The 23040-nt window shown below is 51.9% G+C and overlaps 1 protein-coding gene and 1 long non-coding RNA gene across 6 annotated transcripts in view; one reads left to right on the top strand and one right to left on the bottom strand.

Moving 5' to 3' along the window:
* SBNO2 (strawberry notch homolog 2) overlaps positions 1-23040 on the top strand; it is a 55675-nt gene that overhangs the window by 16729 nt on the left and 15906 nt on the right. For 2 of the 5 annotated variants that reach the window (XM_027472514.3, XM_027472515.3), the window contains 7 exons: positions 1382-1505; positions 15343-15507; positions 19865-19957; positions 20550-20646; positions 20953-21113; positions 21554-21687; positions 22213-22303. In XM_027472514.3, the coding sequence (XP_027328315.3) occupies positions 1382-1505; positions 15343-15507; positions 19865-19957; positions 20550-20646; positions 20953-21113; positions 21554-21687; positions 22213-22303 (865 nt within the window). Of the gene's footprint in view, positions 1-1381; positions 1506-4461; positions 5227-10511; positions 11097-13733; positions 15002-15342; positions 15508-19864; positions 19958-20549; positions 20647-20952; positions 21114-21553; positions 21688-22212; positions 22304-23040 lie in introns of those variants that run through there. The other 3 variants (XM_027472516.3, XM_005029352.6, XM_013108369.5) reach the window with 3 other exon arrangements.
* LOC119714215 (uncharacterized) lies at positions 12088-13264 on the bottom strand. Its single transcript, XR_005261293.2, has 2 exons — positions 12967-13264; positions 12088-12700 (listed from the first exon to the last, which is right to left on the bottom strand). It is a non-coding gene; the product is annotated as an uncharacterized lncRNA (long non-coding RNA).

Here is a 23040-nt window from a genome sequence, read left to right as displayed (position 1 = left end):
TGGATAGATGGAGGAGCCACGAGGCAGCGTTAACTTGCTGAATCTGTTACATGCAAGGGTGCTAAACCCAACTCTGCTTTCTGAGGGCGTTATCTTTACGATGCAAAGAAAAAACAGGAGATAACCTAAATCCATATGTAAATGTGAGGCACGGCGTGTGAATGAGCTGCTGGCCACACGCGGTGTTTTAATTGCTTGGTAATATTTTGGTGGCGTAGTCGCTCCCCAGCTCTGCTCCTGGATGTTATTCCTTCTTAAATTTTGCTTCTCCCTCCTCACGTTGCCCTGCTGAGGCTGGTTGCTGTGGCTTCTGTGAGCTTGGCACCGTGAAGAGCACGCAGCTTGCCACGAGAGGAGAGCAGGCAGCTCGGCCGAACCGTTCCGGTGGCTCCGGCACCAAAACGTGTTGGGTGGCGATTGCCCAAGCGGCGTGAGCGCACAGCCCTTACGGGAAGGATTACGAAGCACATTCCTTGCTCCTGCAGGAGAGGGAAAGGCTCGCGTGTGTAATAGCAAAACCAGAAGGCAGCCTGAGCGCGGGCCAGAGGCTGCCCCTGGGAAGGAGGAAGGGAATTGTGCAATCCGTACCTACCCTCTGCTCGCAGGACGCCAGGGGAGGGAGCAGGAGGAAGCGCTGGCGTGTGCCCTGCCCAGCAGGGAGCAATCAGAAAACCTCTGCCTTTTCTCACTTGTTAGTGCAGTCGAGATTTTGCTTTGTTACTGGGCACAATCAGCTCCATCCAGAATCCGTCCCTGTCCGGGCTAACTGCTCTGTCTGGCCGTGCGTGTCCCTAACCCTCCTGTGTCTGTCTCTAAGCTGAGCTCTGTGGCTGGTGTGAAGCTCTCTGCCAGGGGTGTACAACGAGGGCTCTTCTCTTTCCAAGTCTGCGAGCTCCTCTGTGCTGCTTTGCAGTTTTGTGACCCGAAGGAGCATTCGGGTGTGATACTTCCCTGAAACTCGATGCTTGTCCTTACGCAGTGTGATTGTCAGGTTCCGTCACACCTGTCAAACGCCTGGCCCTGGGACATCATCAGGCTTATTTCGCTTTGTTGTCAGGACTGAAATATTATTCAGTCCTGCAGATTAATATTTTTTCTATGAAATCCTTCCCCGTTTACACAAATTGCTGAGAATTCAATTCTTTATCTTAACGCAGCTCTCCAGACTCTTGTGCTCCTGAGTCTGGGAAGTAGGATGCAACTTGGAGCTGTCTTATTTTGCCATGCATTTATCTCTTCTGGGTACACACCCCTTTCTAAAATCAATCTCTTGTATGTGTCATCCTGTAATTGACCCTTCACCGCTGATGCTGGAGTCTGAAGCAACCTGAGGAGAACTCAGAACTGCCAGGAAATAACTGCTTTTCCCATTTCCTTACAGGCAATATTTTAATTCCCCTCACGATTTTTATATGAATTCCATCAGCAGACAACATTTCTTGGATACAAACTATGCATCTGTGGACCCCACTGACTTCTTACCAAAAAATGGTGATTTTCCTCAGGTGAGTACATAGCTACTGATGGCTTTGGGGAAGAACTGTGCTTTTGTGGTGGTGGGTTTTGTTTTTCAGGGTTGTGGTAGAGAGGGGAAAGGAAGAGGCCAGCAGTGTCTTAAACTTGTCTGTCATCATATAGGAATTGCACACAATTGGGGTAAATTCTGCTAGCAGCAATTCAGAAGCTATCCATTGTCTTGGTAGGAGCTTCCCTGTGCTAAGATTGCTTCTGGCTTTTAAAATGATATTTAACAAACTCTGAAAGCACGTGGGAGCATCCTGTTTGCAGGAGGGTGTAGGTAAGTGTGAATGTGAGAATGCTTCAGTCAGTTAATTCATTTGTCTCCTAGAACTTTCTTCACTTACACATATTGCACTTGCTTTACAAGTGGTGGATTCCTGAGCAGTGAATGTTTAAGGACTACATCAGCTCAGTGCCTAACGAGCTGAGGTTTGAGCCAGTTCCTGGTTGTTTTTTTTCAATGTTGGTGAAGTGTGAGAGTCAGTCTCCCTGGTTCATTTGGTGTCCCTAGGGACCAGCAGGCATCCTCACCTCGGGGATCCCTCTGGGCTGGAAGATCTTCACGTAGAGTTTTTGAAGTGCTTCACTTGCTTTTAGCAACATCTTCTGGTAAGATCAGTCAGTGGGGACTGGAAAGTGCAGCTTCTGTGACAGATGACTTGAAATAAAGAAGGGACTAACTACATCCTTTCTGGGAGTTAATATAGATGTTATCGGTGTCTGTGCATGTTCTTTGCAGTATTTTTTTTATACCCAGTGTCTGAAGATGTCTAGTGAGTGAAACTGTAGAAAGTTACCCTGCTCTGACCTATCGAGGCAACAGCCAAACTGAACAAGCTCTGTAGTCCCGGTCCTCCCACCTCCGTAAGTTACTGCACTGATTATTGGGGAAGCAGATAATGTGCTGGCTGCAGTCCAGCGTCCTCCCACAGGTAGTCAAAGGGCACAGCCTGCTGTGCCTCCAGAACTTCAAAGCAGCAGCCGAGCAGTGCGGCAGAGCTGCGGAGTGCCCTTTGCTGCCAGCCCCCAGCCTGTGACCTGAACACGGCTCTGCCCCCAGGCACAAAACGTGAGAAGGGGCAGAACTGGTGGTTACTGGTTATTGATCAGACAATGCAATGAGAGGAGCTTACGTGAAAAATTTCAGGGTAATTTTTGTATACTTAAGGTCTCCTAATGAGATTTTATCAGCAGGCTGGCTGGGGGCTCAGCAGTTGCTGACAGATCGGACCTTGCAGCCTCAAAGGTGCCCAGGGGATTTCAAAGGAACCTTTCAGGTGTGCAGAACCATGGGCTGCGTTCAGAATCTTCATCTGTGTTATCTACAAGTCAAATCAGTTTCATGAAAAGTACTCTTTTTTTTTTTTTTTTCTGGTCACACAAAAGCTTACCAGCAGAGCCAGGCTTCCTCTGCGTGTGGGAAGGAGCTAATCTGAACATCGCAGTTGTCTGCCCCAGGTCTGTGCCTCGGCGTGGCAGATAAGCCCAGCAGTGCTGGTGGGGTGTGCGTGCAGTGGAGCTGTTTGGCTCCGACACCTTCTGCATCCAGGTGAAGATTGACCCTTCTAGATCTTTGCTCTTAATTCTAGCCGAGCCCTGCAGCGCAGCACTAAGTTGCTGGGAGCAGCAGAAGGGAGACGTGAGGATAAACTGGGGCAGTGTGCATGTGCTTTGGGCTGGCATCGTGCTTTGACACATCAAGAAATGCTTCCGTAGGCCCCAGGAAGCTCCTGTGAGCTTTTGAATGCTTTTTTTTCTCTGACTGCCGAATGTCAAGACACGTGTATAAACAGAAACTCTTTCCTTTGTAATCTCTGTTCCTCCTGCATGATTCATTGAGGTGCCTCAGCTTCTTGCTGTGCAGTGGATGCAGTGTCACGAACGTTGGATTATGCTGCTGAATTGATTCAGCAGGGAAGAGCAGCTTGACTGTAAAGAACTTTATTCAGAAATGCAGCACGAAATACATTTATAGCGGTAAAAAACAGCAATCTGATGCCTTTCCCCTCTTCTTGAGGGAGATGGGCTAATTCCCGCTGAGTTTTTTTTCTTGGCAAGCCCAGAGAGAGGTTTCAAACCTCCTTGGGGGTCTGATTGCTGCAGGTTTGGTTATATACATGCTGGGGATTTGAGCCCTTTGAGGTAAGCCACTGGTGTGGTAACCCAAATTCAGCTCCTTGAGCAGAGCTGCGCCTCGCCCGCCGCCACCAGGAGCTGTTGCTGACCAGAGGCTTCTGACTGGATAAAACCAGATAAGTAAATGAATTATAATAGCATTGATCCTGGCCTCCTGCAGAATTCATTGTGGGAGGAACAAGGCAGAAATGTGACCTCCTCAACCTGTGCGAGCCATTTAGCAGGCTGCGATGGGAAGAGGGAGCCGGCACCTCTCCGCAGGTCTTGGCGTGCAGGTCTGGTGTAGTTTGGTTGATGGGTTTAATGGGAAAGGGGCTTTGGTACTTCTTTAACTCACACACTTTCGAGTATCTAAGTGGTGATCAGCTTCCTTCCCCTGCTGCATGCGGAAATCGATCTCTGCCAGCTTGAGAAGAGCAGATTTTGGAGATCCTTTGTGAAAAGGAGAAGCCGAGCTGCTGTGAGACTGCACCCGTCGCAACGTGCCTGCAAAAGTTCTTTAGATTCAAGAAAGGGAATGCAGTGCCTGTCTCTGAATCCATCACAGCCAAGCCAGTTCTTTTGCTGTGCTGTCACAGCACACGGAGCAGGCAGTGCCCCGTAGGGTCACACAAGGAGCAGAGCATTTTATGGGTCTTCTTCAGTCCTGCTCGGCGGCTCTCTGTAAGCCCGTGCGCTGAGTGTTACTGCCTGGGACTTTCTGGAGATTCCCACAGATAACCCAAGGCAGCGATGTGTCACCCCGTGTGCTCTGAAACCGAGAAACACTGAACAAGATTTTTGTTAGAGCTTTGTTTTCCAAAATGAAACTGCTCTGATCTAGTTGGTGTTTGAGAAGAGCGGCGTCTGTCTGGGGCTGCCGCGGCGCAGACAGACGCATGCTTGCCAGGTGCCCAGGGTGACAGTGCCCGCTAATGTGAAATAACACAAGTTTTGTGCTCTTCTGTCTCCCAGAGAGGCGTTTTAGTCTTAGCCAACCTCCAGCTCGGGCTGTTTGCCATGCTGAAGCGTAGAGTTAGAGCAGCCTTTGGCTCTTGTCGCCTTTGAGTTTTTTGTGGGGTTTGCTGCAAGTGCTCTGACATGTTAGCGTGTGGTAAGCACTGATGTGGAAATAGGTTGATATAACCCAGGGCTCCGTAAGCTGCTAGTCATTCCAGAGAAAAGCTGATGCCTTTTTATAGGAGCCAGAATTGGAGCTTGGATCTCATAGAGCGGGCAATTAACTGGAGGCAGTGGCATCCATCTGGAGTCATCCGGGAATGTCCTGGAGCCTTTCCATCCCTTGCTTCAGCAGTATTTTTCACTTTACTGATTTCCTGCTGTCCCAGATGCCAAACTGTTAAATATTAACAATCTGCATGGAAAGCTGAAACATGCCATTCAGAAGGTGTGGGAGCAGCTTGGGTGGCTCTATCTTTTCAGGTGACTGTGTAGGAAAGTACCTGTCTTTTCTGTACTTGCCTGGTGTGGTGGCAGGAGTGGTAAGTCCCACGAAACGTTGTGCTGTTATGACCATGCCAGAATAAGGACTGAAACCAGAGAGAGAACATGAAGAGTTTGCACGCTTTGGTAAGAGATTCCTGATTAAATCTGTGGTCACTGAGCAGCCGAGATAAATCGGGTGCTTATGTGAGAACCTCGGCTGTCTTCACACATGAGCACAGTTTATTCTCTCGACTTTGTTCAGATACCAGAATCCAGCCTGTGACAGCAAGCCCAGCTGTGCTGCTGAGCACACCCCAGGTGACAGCGCTGGATGTGCCTGCATACAGCCCGTGTGTCCCTGCGTGCAGCCCGGCAGTGCTGGGCTTTCTGCTCGCTGTCCTGGGGGGGCAGAGGAAGGGAAACGTCATCTCTGATGTGGGGTGAAGCTTTGGGATCCTGTGTGTGACCTGGTGGTGAGCTGGTCCATGCTGTGCCCCTCTTCGGGGCTGCTCCAGCCCAGAGCCGGGCTGCAGAGGCAGTTTCTCTTTGAAGAGCTTTCCGGGGATGCACGTGATGCTGAAAATGGATTTGAAAGGTCTAAAGAGCAGATGCCTACTGATTCTGTCGAGGTGTTTGTGCAGTGAGCACTTCCTGCTGCTGCTGGTGGTGATCTGAGGCTTGCTCGTGTGATCGAGGGCTCGAGGAACCGACCCAGGGGTGCAGAGAGCAGGAGGCTCAACTTTCTTCCTCCAGCGCTGCCATCTGAGTCCCCGTCTTCGCTCCCTGTTTTGTCTCAGAGCTCCTCAGTCTGCTCCTCAGCACGCAGACCGATGGTGCCGTCAGAGGGAGTTGCCACACTTCTGAATTGCTCTGGGAATTTCTTCTTAGTTGAATCATTCACGGCTGGCACTGGGGTCTGGTGAGCAGCCCTTTGTGTGCATCGCAGCAGCCCCGGTGAGTGCATGTTGGAAAAGATGCTTCATGTGCGTGGCCAGAGCAGCCGAATGGGGACTTGTTTCCTCCCCAGTATTTTTGTTTTTTTGGCTTGCTCTTGGGTGATTCATCCTTGCCGGTCTGCTGGCATTCTTTATGTAAACAAGTGGCTTAAATTAAGGTTTAGAAAATAGTTACGAGGCCATCTTGGAGGCTGATAGCACTTCTCGATCTTGGGAACCGTTGTCTTCAGCCAGAGCCTTGCTCAGGCCTTGTGGTGTCGTCATCTTACAGAAAAAGTCCTCTGACTGCACACACATCCTTAGAAATCAAACCCTAGAGGAGACGCACGACTTCGGCTGCCCCCGCTCCGCTCCCCGCCTGCTTTTTGCTGCTCTGGCCTCACAGCCTGCGGGCTCGAGGTGCTGCTGAGCCCCCTGCTGATGTGTTGCGAAGGCATTTCTATCACAGCAGCCTTATCTCGGGGCTGTTGGTTGCCACAACAGAGCTCCAAATCCGGGAAGTTTCAGTTCGTGCCCTGGCATCTGGTGTCCCCGGGCCAGTGCCCGTTAACCGCGGTGTGAGCCCTGAGCCTTATCACAGAGCAGAGCGAGCTGTTGTAGAAAAGCATGCCCGGCGCTTAAATGCTGCTCAGCCCCTGCAGGTTTTTCTCTGAGCTTCCCTGTTCCGTCCTGCCTAGAGTCACTCAGAGCACGCGGCTCTGCCCGTTTCCTCAGAGCCCTTTTTTGATGGTTTGCCTAATTTCACCCAGCCTGTTCCCGACGTCTGTCCAGCCCAGGACCTTTCTGAACGCGGAGGCTCCTCTGCTGAATGCGTTTTTGCTGAGTTCCACTGCAAACCGAGCTGCCCTTCCCGCAGCGGGGCTGAGCAGCTCCTGGTGGGCACGGCAGTCCCGCGAGGGAGCCCCCCCAGGGCTCGTCCTCCCCTTTGCTCATCCCTTCCTTGCACAGGGAAGCACTCAACGTGCAGCTGCTCTGGCAGGGAGCTCGGGTTCCCCTCCGAAACCTGAGGGAGGGAGCTCAGCCCTGGTCCAGGCTGTGGGGTCAGGCAGGAGTTGGCTGCTGTAGGGTCGAGCCGTTTGCAGGGTGCTGTAAGGTGCAGCCAAAGCCTCGTGGGATCCCTTTCAGGCAGCTCGTGGCGTGTGGGGGCTCTTGGCCACGCGTTAACCATACACCAGCCCTCGTCCTGCTACCACCCCCTTGCAATCTCCTATTAATCCTTCTTGTTAAAGGAAGGGGGGAATTAACCTGCTCTTAAACAAAAGTATTAATTTTTAAAAGTGCTTCAGCGCACAGAGCTGTGGTGATTTAAGAGAAATCAATGGGCCAGTTATTAAATTATAAGAAGGACTCGGTTCTGACCGAGATGAAGAGTTTCCTGGAATAAGAAACCACCTGGAATTTCCTATCGCTGTCCTGGCGTGCTGTCTACGGGGAATACAGAGAGTGAAATCAATTAGCAGCCAATTAACGGGCTCTGGTGCCTCCGAAGCCCTGTGAACAAGGTGCTGTACACGCTCACCTCTTTGTTTTCCTACTCCAGGGCTGGGCTTCTGGTCTGACCTAATTACTCCTGAAAAACTCTCCCGGTGAGGTGCCTAACACCAGGTGCCGTGGTTTAGAGAAGCAGAGGTGGGGATTAGGGCGGTGTGGCTCTGCCGTGCTGGGGCCATGGCATGGTGTTTGTCTGCTGCTGGGTGGCTCCTCTCCTGCAGGGTGCCTGGGTGATTCCACACCAGACAGCACCACGAGATGATCCGCCAGCAAAGGGCTGAGCCCCAGCCTGGGCTCCCAGCTCAGAGCCGTGCCGGCACTGCCTGCCTTCACCTCCTCATGCACCGACAGCATCAGCAGGGGTTTGGCTGCCTCCTCTCCTCATCGTCGGGTGAGCTTTAGGAGTAAATCCTCCTCCTCCGTATCTAACAGGAGCTCTTGGGGTACCTCAGGTGGAGATAGCCGTGGTTAAGGGTGAGTAATTCTGCTTTTGGGACCTCATTTGTTGCCAGCCCTGCGAAGGGGTGCGAGGGCCTGGAGGAGGACCTGGCTCAGATGCCTCCTCCCTTCCAGGCTTGTTCGTTTTCATCTGCTTTGCTGGCTTCTAGTGCTGCTGTGCCCACCTTCTAGGCAGGAGAGAAGGCATGGGAGGCAACAGAAAACTGCCCTCTGAAATTCTTGGCAAGCCCTGCTCTCTGCCTCCTTCCCTTCATAAAGCTAGCAAAAGCGGGAAAAGCACTGGTCTGAAACACGGAGTGCTCTTGAAAAATGCTGGTAATATAATTTAATAGCAGACCACTGGGAGATGTATTAAAATAGATGGTTTAATTCAAAGCAGAGTTGGTCTGAGTCAGCCTGATGGAGCGAGTTTCCCTGTCTCCAGTGGTGCTGGTGGTGGCTGCGTGTCCTCCGGGTACCACGCTGGGGCCTCTGCTCCGAGGGGCTGCCTCGAATGCTCTTTCAAACACCCCTAACGCCGCTGGTCCTAGCACAGCAGTCACCGTGAGAAGTTTGCCTCCAACACGAATGGTTTCTTCGTTTTTTATTTCCCTGGTCTCATGTTATTGTTATTTTTAAATATCCTCTTTGCTGCTCGAACTGCCCTCCGGCACGTGAAGCTGCTGGTTTGCAGCAAAATGCTGCAGGAAACTCAGCCCCAAAACCTTTGGCTGGGACAGCCACGAGCCCCCAGCCCTCCTGATCAGAGGCACTATCCCACATCGATCTGTGCTCTGCTTTCCTAGAAGTTCAGCGCATGCTTTCAGGAAACCATCAGCGCGTTCAGGAAGCTGCCTGGTAGGTCGGTGATTAAAAGGCGGTGGCTGATTACCTGTGCAGATGACCCGGCGGGGTCACTGCGGGGGGTTAACGTGGTGGTTTCTGCAGGATGCCGGTAAGCCCAGCTGGTGGTGTGAGCCCTTCCCTGCCCCGATTGTCTGCAGGCACGTTCACAGATTGATTGTGGAGAGGGGAAATGCCGTGGCATGCCTTGTCCCCAAGGAAGGGTTCTTAAAATACCGGGTGGTGGTTTTTCGGTAGGGATCTTATCTCCTGTGATTATATTGCTGTGGTATTGCAAAATCAATTTGGCAGTCCCGGTATCTACGGCGATGTCACCTGTCTTCCTTTTGATGTCCCAGGTTTGTTGCCTGCATTTTGCCCCATTTGTCTACTAAGAGAAAAGGAAGAAGGAAGAAGTCCCCTGCTTTTTAAAGGCTACAGAAATAACAAGACCTTAGTCTTAGGCAGACAGTGGCGGTGTAATCCAGGTCACACCACGAGTCAGTCACCAGCAGGTCGCTAATTAAGACGTTTCAGAAATGTGTTTGGTCTCCTCGCTTCCAACGTGCCATTAAAGCACCTGTCCCAAGCTCCAGGGCACCACCAGCTACTCAAAGACAATCAGAGCCAGCTCCGAGCAGCAGTGAAAGCCTGCTGCCACCTCCACCCCAAAGCAGCTGCCCACAGAAACCAAGCGCTTCGTTTTCACCCCGGTTCCTGCAGTCGCTCAGCACCGCGCTGTGCCCCGGGAGCTCCGCAGTGCCTGGGGAAGGGCTTTTTGCTTTTTGCTTTCCCTTTTGCTTTTTTCTTTCCCTTTTGCTTCTCGGGAAGGGGTGGGACGTGTGGACTGGGCGGTTGGTCTGATGGAGCCTGGATCCTCGTGACTGAGGGGTTTTGGTGTGTTCAGCCCTGCGGGCCCCAGCTGCCCTGTTTGCAAGGGCTGCATCCTGCGGGTGCTGGTGCAGCCCCGGGGGCCGTGTGCTTTTCTCGCAGGGGTCTCCAAGGGCAGTGCTCGCTCCTCATCCCATGGCACGAAGCAAAACCGCCCCCCTGCTCGCTTCCCTGGGGTCTCAGAGGGGCTGCAAAGCTCCACATGTAGTCCTCAGACACTGCTCTTGGCTCCTGCTGGGGGCTTCGCTGCCTTCTCTTGCTGAACTTCTGTTTTTTGCTGAGCGCCTCGCACCCTCTCGCACCCTGGGGTTTTCCAGCAGCCCTGGGCACGGAGCCCCAGGAGCCAGCGGTGACAGCGGCACCAGGGCGCTGCTGCTGGCTGTGCTGGGGAGAGCTCACGGGGAGCTTCTGCACCAAAACCTGGCAGGGAAGTTTTAGTTTTTCTGCAGGGCAGCGCTTGGGCAAAGTCACTTCTCCCACCTCTGGCAGTGGAGCAGACTCCTGAAACTGGCGGTGAATGAAGCCCTTTCAGCTGACCCCTTTCTGTGCCTTTCTTCTCCCCACCAGAAATTTTGCTCCCCACCCCTATTTTTATTTTTATTTTAACCAAAACTTTAGAATAAGCTTTTAAAGGGAAAAGAAGGCAGGGGTTGTGGGCGCAGAGGTAGCAGCGATGTGCAGCAGGGAGGCAGCGTGCCCCTGCCCCTGCCCATTTTCTTATCGTGGGAGTTGGGGTGGGGCAGATCCTGAAGACAAAAGAAAGCACATGGCTCCTTCTTTAAGAAAAAGGAAAGGAAAAGGTGCTGCTCGGGACCTTTTCAGCTTCATTGTGTCACCTTGAGCCCCCCAGACCCCCGGGGCAGGAGGTGCTGGGGTGTTTTGTGTGCTTGGGGAAGGGGCCGAGGTGGCAGCGGGTGGCCGTGTCCCTGCAGGGCCAGGTCCTGCCGCGGAGCGCAGCTTTGTTTACAGTGCATCTGTGGTTGAATTACACCACATACAGTAATTCTCATCGCACTGCCAGTAATTTCACTGACTTACCAAGCAGGCATCATTTCCTGAAAGTCAGCCCTCGTACTTAGAGGAAGTAAGAGCACTCTCCTTCATGACTAAACAGCATATGCAAATTTCCACGGGCTCAGGACAGATGCACTGGATGGCTGTCCTTTTTTCCTCCATTTTCACTCCTTTCTTCTGCATGTTAATTTTTAAAAACCCTTGATGAGCTCTCTTTCTGGCCGTTGCTGCTGTCGCTGTCATGAATGAAGACCTTCCTGCCCTGCACACTGAGAAAGCTCACCGTCCTGCTTCAGCCGTGCCCTGCGCTGCCGACACGCTGCATGCTGCTTTAAAATGTCCGAAATGCAGTTCTGGCTAAAGTTCCGATCCCTGGTCAAGGTAATGCTGGATCGATTTATTTTTTCTCTTCCTTGGAATTCCTGGTTTGTGTTTTGTTTGGTTTGTCCCCCCGGGCTTGCATGTCCCTTATTTTTATTTTTTTTTGCCACGGCAGCGGAGTTTTTGGGGAGCGCTGCGTGGTGCCAGGCAGCGAGGGCAGATTTGCCGTGTTGGAGATGGGATTTGTGCCTCTCCAAAACGTGCGTGCGTTACTTGGAACCTGCTCCTGTCGGTCGGGGCTTGTTTACTGTGAAACTTGGAGGAAAAGGGGCTGTGTGGAGAATTGATCTGCGTGTTTATGTAGCTGTAATGGCTTTCAGGAATTTTATTTTTAAACCAGATGCTGTGTACAGAAAAGCAAGGGAAATGCAAGACAGAGCACTGAACCCTTGAGACTGCAAGTTTATTGCCCCATATTTAGAGACTTTGGGTTTTGGCAGCTAAAAGATTTCCTTTTAACGATTGATAGCTTACGTTGTAGCTGTTAATTTTCTTATTTTGTTTTATCTGAAACCTAGCATGGTTAACCTGTGATTGCTGAGAACCCAAACCTTTCTCGTCTGGCACTGCTTCGATCATGTCTGTGTATTTGCATGTGCCTGTGTCTGTCTGATTTCTTTTGAAGCTCCTACCAGCTGGAGCAAGCAATCAGGAGCTGCTGCACAGGAGGGATATTTGTTTCCTCTGTGTCCGGATTGTTCTGGATTGTGAGCAAATAAACCATTTATAGTGAGGGCTTCATGGCCAAAATTATTTTTAGGATGCACACTGCTTCTGTATTTAGGCTTCACCTGTTCTTTCGGTATTTTTAACAAAGATTTTGCTTTGACTGAAGGAGCTGGGCTTGATCTAGTGGTTGGGAGAAAGGGGTTAAGTGTTTGTATTGTTTTATTGCCCCAATCTTTTCTAGGGAATTTATTCTTGTCTCTGCTAACCTCTGGTTTGGGATAACGATAGAAACGTCGTGTGCCGTAGCAGCATCGGTTGGCAATTATTTTGCATTCAATTTAGAAGTTCAGCAAATTATCGTTATCATTGATTTATTGAGCTACTCGCTCGAGCATCTCCTGGTATGGAGATCAGGCAGTGATTTGTGATCATCTGCCTGCTGCTCTGGTTTATTGATCGTATTAGAACACGATGGACAGAAGCGCTGGCGAGCCCCACGGCCACCAGCTGCGCGTAGCCTCTGCGTCGGCCGCTGCTGACCCCTGATAAAATTCTCCATTAAGCGCTCACCCTGCTGTAAAGGAATCGCCCTGTCACCGCCTTATGATGTGCTGCTGTGACTCCATCCCTGACACGAGCCGTTAGTTCTGAGCTGCTTTCACGAGAGCAGCCCTCGAGGTCTCTGCGACAGGAGAAACGGGGAAAAGTCTGCGCTGAGAGCCGCGGGGCAGGGCTCGGCGCCCTCAGCTCGGGCGTTTGTGTCCTGGCACGGAGGAGCACGAGAATCATAAAATCAGAGAATCACGAAGGCTGGAAAGGACCTTTAAGATCTTCTGGTCACGGAGCAGGTGGGGGAGATGGGAGGCGAAGGTGGCCTCCGCCGGTAACTCTTGTGCCAAGGGCGATCTGCGGCGTGCAGGCTGGGTTTTGGTTGGCTGTGCAAAATGGGAAAGGGAAAAAAAATAAAGCCCACCCCAAATAGATAGGGCCTAATTTCAAGAATCAGTCATTCACAGAGGATTGCTGTGGATTATCATTTGAGATAAAGATCCAGCCTCGCAGGATAACTTCCTTCTGTTACAGCAATTACATTTACACTGAGACATAAAATAAGCACTACTGCTATAAAATCCTCTTATTTCTAAGGAGGAAAAAAAAAAGCTCTTACTAATCAGCCTTAAGCAGGGATGAAATAACTCACTCCAAATCCTGAAGCCAGCCGTGTCCCCGGAGCGATCCCTTCTCGAGCACATCAGAGGTTTGGGACCACGTGTCGGGGTGTCAGCGGCGTTGTGCCCCTGGGAAGGGGCGGTTTGGGCGGTGATCCTTCCCTTCCTGTGAAGTCTGGTGACTCCAATTTGCTCCACATAAGCCCGTGGAGTCATTAGTCAAGGCACGGTTTGCAATAACACGGATCGTAGCTATCAGCGTGGCATTAAATTAATTACACCGCGTTTTGTAGTTAAACAAGGCTAATTTGTTGGGGCTGTGCTGGAAGCTCTGCGGGGCAGGGATCTGGCACGTTACGAGGTTCAGTGCTCTGGAGGTAATTCAGTAATGGGGTGAGACAAACAGGGGGCTCTGAAAGCCTGTGACTAACGCCTTGTCATACTGCAAGGGGACGGACTCGCTGAAGTCTTTTCCAGGGCTGGTTTTATCTCCCTCTGACTTGCAGGCTGAATTCCTCTTCTTTATTTCAGGCCAGGGAGCGGGGCTGGAGCTGTCACGGGGCTCGTGTGGGGCCAGCAGGGAGCCAGGGAGCACGGTGCTGGGCTGCCTCGGGCTCTTACAGCTCCCCCCGACGCTGTCCCAGCCTAGTGCATCCCTCTCTGATGCTCCTCGAGTGAGGTGTTGTCTGGTTCCACCTGGCAGAATTTTTTGGAATGAATGAAAAAACGACCCCATCCTGCCCCTGAATTTTGAGCCTGAGAATGGGAAGAAAAGTTGCTCCGAATTCACTTATTTCCAGCCTTGGTGTGTGTGCTGCTGTCTCTAAAAACCTCGGATTCTGGGTAAACCCTAAAATAGGTGCCAAAATACCGAGAGTAAGAGCTGCACGGGAAGCGCTGCCCGGCTGTCGATGGGCAGGGAGTGCCCTGCGTGGAGCACAGCCTAACAAACAGCCCTTTCTCCTCGAGCCCGTGGGTCTCCCCAGTTGATATTTGATGACTCGGAGGTTTACACCTCTCTCCTGCAGTCTCTCTTGTTGCCTGCCTTTGTTGCAGCTGCCAGCTCCTGCACCTACGGCTTCAGAGCAGCGACTGACTTCTTGGGGGCCAAACGTGGCTGGCAAGGAGGTGGAAGGAACACGTCCTGATGGCTTTAAACACTGCAAAAACCTAACTTCTGATAGCAGGCAGGAGAGAGCCTGCCCCAGCCCTTGGCCAGAAGCCCTGAGGGATAACACAGGCAGGCTCAGCTGCTCCTGATTTTGTCAGGCAGGGCTAAGTGACTTTTAAAATCGTTGGCTGCCTTTCTGCTTTGTAGTAGGAAATGGCCTTTAACTGGAAATGAACAGTGATTTCTGCTCGTAGCTGACACCGTGGCTCTCCTGGCAGCCGTGCTGCGGCATTATCACGCTGGTTTGGCTGTCGGCATGGTGAAGGAAGCCCCTCAGTGAGCAGTGCACAAACTTTTTCTGCCAGCCCGAACGTGGTGTGTGATGTGCCGGGGGGCTGAGCTGGCGAGGTGGAGTCAGGGAGGTGCAGGGATCTGTGCCGGAGTTTGAGGGCGGAAGGTAAAAGTGCTTCGGGCTGTCGGTTCTTGCCACCTGAAATTGGCAAAGCCAAATGATGAGCTGATGGTGGGGAGGGGACTGAGGGCACTTTGTGAGCTGGAGCCGTCATGACTCAAATCGGCGTCACCGCCGGTCGGCACGAAATAAAACAATGGTGAGCTGCCTCCGCAGCGGAAAACGGGCAGGGGCAGAGCCTGACCCTTGTCCCTGGGGCACGTTCGCTTCTTGCTCAGCTTGAGGCATGTCCTGGGAAGAGGGCTGCTGGATTTGCCAAGATTTATCCGGATGCAAACGCGGGTGACAGCAGCGCTCCTGCGCCCCTGCTCCTGGCAGCCCTGGCTGTGCAGAACCTGTAGGAGGCTGTAATGATCCCCGAAGCCTCCAGGCACGGCTGTGCCATCAGCTGCGACTGAACAGCCCTGGCACCGTCGGGTGGAGCTGGTTCTCTGGGGGCTTTTGTGGATGCATGGAGTGCCCGAGTCTTTTGGGTGCCGGACAGGTGAGTTTTCACCCTCCTGCAGCCACGTAAATCGCACACGAGGTTGAGGTGACTGATGTCCTGGGGAATGTACAGGGAGGTGTACACGGTCCGAGTGAATCCTGAGTGCACAGGGCAGTGTTTCCTACTTCATCAGGTAACTGAGATTTTTACACAGCTGCTCAGAACATGTGTCCATGTGTCTGTTTGCAAGTTAGTTTCTGAGATCTGTGGCGCATGAAGGAACAGAGCTGCTCGGTTAATGGTGAGAAATTCAAACTTTCTGGAGGAGTAGGAGCGAGAAAGGAGCTCTCTGCTCTTCTTCCTGCCTCCTCTAACTGTGGGCATCTCTTCCCTTTCAGGATGCTTCATACCTCGACGAGCTTTCCAACAACAACTCCCTCTTCTCATCCCCTGCGGATTCCCTCTCTGACATCGCGGATCCGAAGGACTTCTTGCCCACGGATAGCCTGAACCACGTGCCAACACTATGGGATGTAAACACGTCGCAGCAGAACCAAATAGAGGTACAGGATGCTTCCTCTTCCATCCTCCCCATCAGACAATAAAAACCTCGGGCTTCATCCCATGCTGTTGAGCTCAGGAGTGTTGAAGAGCTGGACTCGAGGAAAATGCAGTGCTGTAGCTTGTTAACTGTCCCCAGCAGCATCCAATGTATGTTTATTCTCCACGGCAAATATTTTACTAACAATGACTAAAAACCAAACTGTCTCAATTTGAGACTAATCATTTGTGTTTACTTTGTGAGTCCAAGTCCCTGCAAGCTTTTACATCTCCTGGGCATGTGATCTCCCGGCAGGCTGAGAGCAACAGGAGGTTCTGTGCATTTTTACCAGCCTTCTGCTGTTATTTCCCCTCATCTATTGGGACTGCTTACTCACTGTTGCACAACCTGGTATCAGTCCCTACTGGTAGCCGCCAGCTGTGGCTGGTGGTGGAACTGATACCGTACACATCTGCTCAGCCTCGAGATCTCAGCTGTCGTGGTGAAGATCCAGCCCTGCAGCAGGTTTCCTTTGTAGGTCATTGTTTTACGAACATTGTGGGGGAAAAAGTCAACGTGAAAGCTCCAGAATGCAATCCAGCACACCTGTGCTTTAGTCACTGTTGCATTTTGAGGTTTGGTTCTGTTTTTAAAGGCTGCTTTTTGCTCTTAGTGATGACTTGGACTCGGTGTTTCCATGATGAAAGCTGGCTGTTTGTCACAGTCTGGAAATAAGAGCCCTGGCAGCAGTTCTGCTTTGAAACGATACCACTGAGCAGCTCAGTGGCAGGTTGGGCGCTCCCCTGGGCGCTGTCCTTCACCCCCTGTCTTGTACCGGGAGCCCTGCCGGTGCCACTCGCTGTCCTTCGGAGCTCTTAGGTTCAGATAAGGCCAATCAGCTCCTTTGAATTCCATTTATAAACAACTTCCTTCTGAAAAGAATCACCAGCTATTTTAAACATTCTCTTATCAGTGCCTTCTGAACACAGAGGTTGCTGTTTGTGTTTTGCTTTTTGTTTATTTTCACTGAGCCTGACATTTCCTGACGAGATGTCGCTGAAGGCTATCCCAGGCTGGAGATTTCAGTTTCATTTTTGCATGGGAGGTGGGAACTTGCAGGAAGCCAGATAAAGGGATTGTTAGCTTCATTGATTGGCAACTGATTTATTATCTTTTTTTTGTTTTTTGTTAAAGGAGGCAAGCAAATGATTTGGGGCAAAAAAGTAAAAGGTTTCTGATTATAACATTCGGTGCAAGGCTGGGACCCAGCTGATGTCTTGCACCAACATACAAGCAATTTATCCAGTCTTTCCCTGTCCCTTCCCACATCATCGTGCCACTGTAATTCTCCGTAAGATGCCAGGAATTTTGGCAGTTGATCTGCAGTACAGGGCTGAACGTGAGTCAGGTTTCACTGTACGCAGCCCGGGCGGATGCAGTCCTCGTCCGTTTTGCTCCAGTACATCTTATCAGCCGTGGCTGTACAGCCAGCTCTGCCCAGGAACAATGGGAGGCCTTGCTCTCTGCTGTCAGGACAGCAGATAAGTTCCTGAGACAGAATTTCAGTCTCAGATTCACACGGAGCAGAGGCAGCGATCTCTGAAGGGCTCCGATAACCGGGATGTCTCCTAAGCGCACTGGGGGCATCCTGCATGGAGACCCCCTATTGATCCCGGGTACAAGAACGGCCTCGTGGCTTGTCCTCGTTAAAAACAACCCAAAAAACACCCACGTGTTTTTTGTCATGCAGCAATTTGAAGACACGTTATGGAAAAGACCATGTCTGTATTTTAGCTTTGCCCCCTTTGTCAGCTGTCGTTAGCACTGAGTTGTGCTGCAGGGGGACGGAGAAGGAGGAAAGCATCGCGGCTCGATTGCTGCTGGAACGTTTCATGCTCACCGAGGGACTCTTATCTCGAGTGCCCAGGGCTGAAGCTTTGGGCGGAGTGTTGGCGACCCAAGAGGAAACCACCGGGCTCTGAGCTGCCTTCGTGTGCCCGTGCTGGGAGAGCTGGCAGCCAGACCCAGGGGAGAGGCGTTCAGCGCCTCGTCTCCATGCGTTAATTGCGAAGTGGGCACGGAGGGAAGAGCTACCACAGAGCTAAACATGTGCAGGAGTTAGCAGACAAAACACGCTTGCTTCATTTGAGATGAAGTTGTGAAACACCTTTATAAAAATAGTTGGGGTGGTCCGTTGTGCTTTCTCACAACCATCTCATGAGATTTCCCAGCCTTGTTAGGTCAGGGAAACAAAGCCCTGGTCTGAAAGCTCGGAGCTCCAATTTGGGTGACCCGTGGACGCGTCTTTCTCAGCCTAACTCATTCATAGCCCTTCGGATCAGTGAACACCCTTCTCCTAGCTCAGTCCTAGGGATTGTCTTTCTGCTGGGAGGAGCTGGCTCGCCAGCCAAATGGGACTGCTCATTTCCCTTGGAAGTCACAGCGAGATGGGGTAAAGGCAGAACAATGCAAAGAGGAAGAAAGTGGAGTGAGAGCAAGTCTCAGTGTGCTTGTCAGCAGCTTTACAGAGTGAGTCCAGCTCCTGCTCCATCCCAGCGTTCTCACGCACGGTGTACTCCTAGGTTAATGATTTTAGGTACCTCACCTAAAAAGGAGAAAATTGGGCTGTGAGGTGAGCGGGAGCAGAGAAAGGCAGGAGCTGTGTGAGCTCAGTCTGCAGCGAGGTGATTTATTGCCCGGTGCAGCCCCTGGCCCCACCTGGACTGGTCCTCGCAGCATATCCCCAGCTGTGGGGTCCGTTTTCCAGTGCCCCAAACCACCGGGTCTCTGTCCTTTTCCTTGTAACACCTGAGGCGAAAAGCCGTGTGCCAAAGCCGCGTTGCTGAACGGGGACGGCAGGGGTTCGTGTTCTCCAGATGCAAAACCAGAGCTACCCAAACCTCCCGCTGCCAGAGCTGCGTGTCCCCCGATCCAGCAGGAGCCGGACCTTTTATTGCCTAAGAAGAAACTTTGGTATTGAGCTCAGATTTGTAGGTGGAGATATTTCACCTGCTCTCCAGATTTGTTGGCACTGAAAATAGCTCTTCCGTCCAGCTTCCTTCTGGTAATTCTGACTCAGGCTTCCAGTAATGGAGGGTGTTTTTTTCTTTCTTCTTTTTTTTTTTCTTTTTAATTTTTTAAAAAAAGGAAATCATCAGAGTGTTTATGCTTAAGAACTTCCCATTTTTCACTTCTGCCTGTGGAGCATAGGTCTCTTCGAGTCTGGCACTCTTGACAGGCTGTGAAGTTGAAGCGGTGCCGCTTTTGGAGTGGCCGATTGCTTTGGATGCCATGAGCTGCTGGCTTGACCTTGCTCGCTGCCGGGAAATTCCAGGGCGATTTTGTTTGTGTGGGGGCAGACAAAGGCTCTCCTCAATTGTGCCTTCCCGGCTCGGGCGCTGCGAGCGGCTGCGGTGCGGCGGGCTGGCCGGACCCGGGCAATCATTAACCCGGCGCAGCGCCTGGCGCCTGCGGGCACCGGCACCCGCCCCGAGCACCACGGCTGTGGCGGCAGCCTGGCGCTGCTCTGCTGGGTCCTGGCACCCTTTGGGACCTGGGCTTCGTGGCCAGGATCTGTGCTGCCGGGGTGCTGGTACCCGCTGGTGTGAGGTGAACCCCCTGTGGTGGTGGTGGCAGTCCTTAACCTGGCAGAGCCAGTGCTGAGCCATGTGCTGCCGTCTGGTGTGGCTGCTTAATTACTTTGAGCAGCATTTTTAATGTTAAAAGCACAATTGCAAAACTGGTGAGTAAATGCCTGCCTCAAGGGCACTTTGTAAGGTCATAAAATGTCGGGGTTCTGCTGGAATGTTCAGTCCCTCCCATCACCCCTGCTTGGATCTCCTCGGCCGTACTTTGAGTGCGGCAGTGTTTGCGCAGGTAACCTCTTGGTGCGAGTGTGAGCTGGCTGAAACGGGGGCTTCTGCCTGAGGTGCCAGGTTTGAGGGCAACGTGGAGTGTTTGGGGTGACCTGTCTTAGTGGCAGCAGTTGTTACAGCCCTGGCAGAAGGACTCCTGTCCCGGTCCTGTTCATGCTGCAGGAGGACACGCGTCTCTGCAGGCTTTCATCTCACACGGGGACACCCAAAACCTTCATGCTTCTTGCAGGAATGCTTTTACCTTCGTCAATTATTCCCTGTGTTTGTGTTGACGAAGGCATGTGGGGCATTTGCAAGATTTATTAGTTTCCAGAATTACTCCCCAGGGCTTGTCATTCACAAACAGAAAGTATTACAGCCCATTGACGTCACCGGAGTGTAAGGTCTGAGCGCAGAGCACAAGTGTCCTCGCTGTTGTTGTGTTTTCATGCGTTAATTGCTGGAGCTGAGGCTGGAGGGCTGAGGGTTACGGCTGCTCTCTGACCTGTGTCCTTTCTGTTCCAGCTGTTCTCACCCAGCAGATCGTTCGGCGGCTTGAACAGCTCCAGCGACCCCGTTCCTGCTGTCCCCAACACCCCGCTCCTCATAAGCTACCAGGTGAGAACCGCAATGTGCTCCAGCAGAACCACACACCGGGCTCTGAACTCGGCACCAACACAGTGCAGGGAACAGCGACCCTGACCACGTTCCCTCCAGGGGCAGTGAGACAAGAAAAGCAGCCCGATGCTTTGCAGGTCGCTGCCCTTTCCCAGCAGCGCCTCAGATCTCCCTCGGTGGAACCTCGCTGCGTTAGGGGGTGACGTGTGCCTCCTGTACAGCTGTGCCTCGCTTCGTGCTGCCAAGCACCAAGCTGAGCTGAAAGCTGGTCCAGGTCCCTTAGTCAGGGTCAGGTAGAGCACGGTTGGGCAGAATTAATGCTACCCCACAGCCCGTCTGAAAAGTGATGTAAACATCTTCTCCTAATTCGGTGTGGACTAGGCCCTGGAAGCAGCTCTTAGAGCACTCTCTGGGACTCTGGGGTGGGCTCTTGATGCTGGTTTTCCTTTGTTGCTGGAGTCTATAAATGAGATTAATTGTATCCGAAGGGGTTGTGAAGTTGTGTTGGGATGGATTAAATGGTAGCTTCTGGCACTGCGTCTGTAGGTAAGTGAGAACATTAACACTTGCTCAATGCTGTGTTTCTTTTCAGTCTCAGGCTCCTGCAGAGGAGGATGATGAAGGTGATGAGGAAGAAACGGAAGAGTTGGGACAAACGGAGACCTATGCAGAATACATACCTTCAAAGTGTGAGTGTCTTGGTGTTGCGTGGGCGTGGGAAGGGCTGTTAACGTTAACTCCACTGTGGACCAGCCTAGGTATGGCATGGAGCAGCCTAGGGTAGGCATGGCTTGGTTTTGGCAGTCTGAAATTTCAGTGGAACAAAAGAGAGAGGGGAGCAGCAAGGGCTGGGCTCGTCTCTTGTGTTCCCGAGGCTGCAGACTGAACGAGACTCTTTTGTAGTCAGGCTGCAGGCTGAGTGAGGCATGCGGTTCTTTCTGAGGTGCTCCAAGGGAATGAAGAACTTGTTATCTGGTTTGTGTGTTGTCATTTAGCCAAGATTGGGAAGCACCACCCTGACCTCGTGGTTGAAACGAGCACTCTGTCCAGCGTCCCCCCACCCGACATCACCTACAGCCTTTCCCTGCCTTGCTCTGTTGCCGACAAAGGGTCACTCTCTGCACTACAGCTGGAAGCAATCATTTATGCCTGCCAGGTATGTGGCTCCACCTCCAGCTTGCGTGTCTGAGACTAGAAATAAACTGTTTTGTACAGGAGATGTTGAGGTGAGTTTTAAAATAACCTGTAACACAGGTGATGAACCTTTGGAAGCGTCAGCATATGGCATTTTAAATGCTTTTTGAAAGGATTATTTGAAACTGGGGTTTCATGACCTGTGGGGTCTGCTTCCCACGGATGCAAGAGCTCTTGACTGTTGTTGCAGGAGGGAGTGCTTAACATTTCTGGGGGCCTGTTCCATGAACTGCCACTTGTGAGCTCAGCCACGACACCTGTCCTGTCCTGGTGTTTATCTGAGCAGGAAATGCATATCCAAGAGATAGGTGAAAGGGTTACATGTTGCTCTAAGCTCACATGAAAGTTGCTGGCAAAAGGCAAATCTTGATTAATTTCCAATTCCGCTCATTGATTTTGCAGCAACACGAAGTTTTATTACCCAATGGGCAGCGAGCTGGGTTCCTCATTGGGGACGGTGCTGGAGTTGGAAAGGGCAGGACGGTTGCGGGCATCATCTTTGAAAATTATCTTAAAGGGAGGAAAAAAGCTCTGTGGTAAGTTGTTTTCTTTTTTTTCCTCTTTTCCCGTAAGACCTTGGAGTTAGTTTGAAACTTGGAGTAAGGAATTCCTTAGTGCTGATGTTGGCTTTATAGTTGACTCATGCTGTGGCCTTGGGTAAGACGTTTCCACCTCTTTGTGCCTGTTTGCTAGCCGTGAAATGGGAATCTTTCCCCTGCAGCGGTGGCAGAGGATGAATCACTATGAAACGGCAAATTTTGTACCCTCGGAGTGCAGGGCTGAGCCTCTTCCTGCTCTCCTTGGAGTCGCTGGAGGGGTGTCTCTGGACTTCCCAGGTGCAGGCTTGAGCCCCTGGAGCATGGGGCTTTACTGCAGGATAGACACCACTTGTCATAAGTGCCAGACCGGAGTCTGCTGTAGGATCTTGCGTTGAGGTGTGTGGGCAGTTGGAAATATAACAGTTCTGTACACCTACAGTTGCTTTAGTCAGAGCTATTAATCACCGTGCATGCCCCGACTGTCTCCTTAGGAGATAACCAGGCCCACGCCTTGCTTTACAGGTTCAGCGTCTCCAATGATCTCAAGTATGATGCTGAGAGAGACCTGAAGGACATTGAAGCCTCCCACATTCCTGTGCATGCTTTGAATAAGGTAGGGGAGCAAAGTCGTAATGCTGTTCTGGAAAATCAGCCCACAGCAGCAGTGAGATGGATGTAAAGCAGCAGTCACTTCTGCCTCTGCGTGGCTGGTGGCACAGGCGATAACAGGCTGCAAGCTGCTTGCTGTTCCCTTTTCTCAGTGTGCTCTTCCCAGCCTGGACTCTTGCTATTTTTGTACGCTCTCCAGAGCTGCGCAGCGAGTACAGATCTGTTTTCCCCAGGGAGCAGGATGTGTCTCCATACAAGTGCAAAGTACAGGAGGACTCGAGCCCTTTTCACCGTTCCTGCAGAGGGAAGAGCCCCTGCTAGGTGTGGCTGTGCTGTGCTCTCGTGGGCTAACGTCTCCCAGGGTTGGTTTCAGGGCTTTTGCTTTTCAGAATATGCGAGGAAAGGGGGAGCCCACACGAGCGCACAGCTCGGTGCCTGGCAGGGGACTCGAGGTGCATGGTGCTGAGCCAAATGCAGGAGCACTTCCCCCGAGCTGCTTGGATCCGAATTGTCAGACTTCCTCCCAGTTACCAGCAATGAGCACGAAGTATATTTCAAAGAACCGGCCAGCAGCTGTGTCGTGGTTATTTGCAGGGCTCTTCATCACCCATGTGTTAGCCTCTTGCCCAGGCTTGTGCTTGCCACCCGGCCACCCGGTTCTCTGAGACGTTCTCCTCTGGTTTTCAGTGGTGTTGAACAGCCAGCTCTTCAGTCAATGGAAACCACATGTATTTGACACCT

Source organism: Anas platyrhynchos, chromosome 29 (assembly GCF_047663525.1).
Source record: "Anas platyrhynchos isolate ZD024472 breed Pekin duck chromosome 29, IASCAAS_PekinDuck_T2T, whole genome shotgun sequence".
Classification (NCBI taxonomy): Eukaryota; Metazoa; Chordata; class Aves; order Anseriformes; family Anatidae; genus Anas; species Anas platyrhynchos.
The sequence above is the reverse complement of the archived record's forward strand: the minus strand, read 5'-3'. Positions and strand labels throughout refer to the sequence as shown.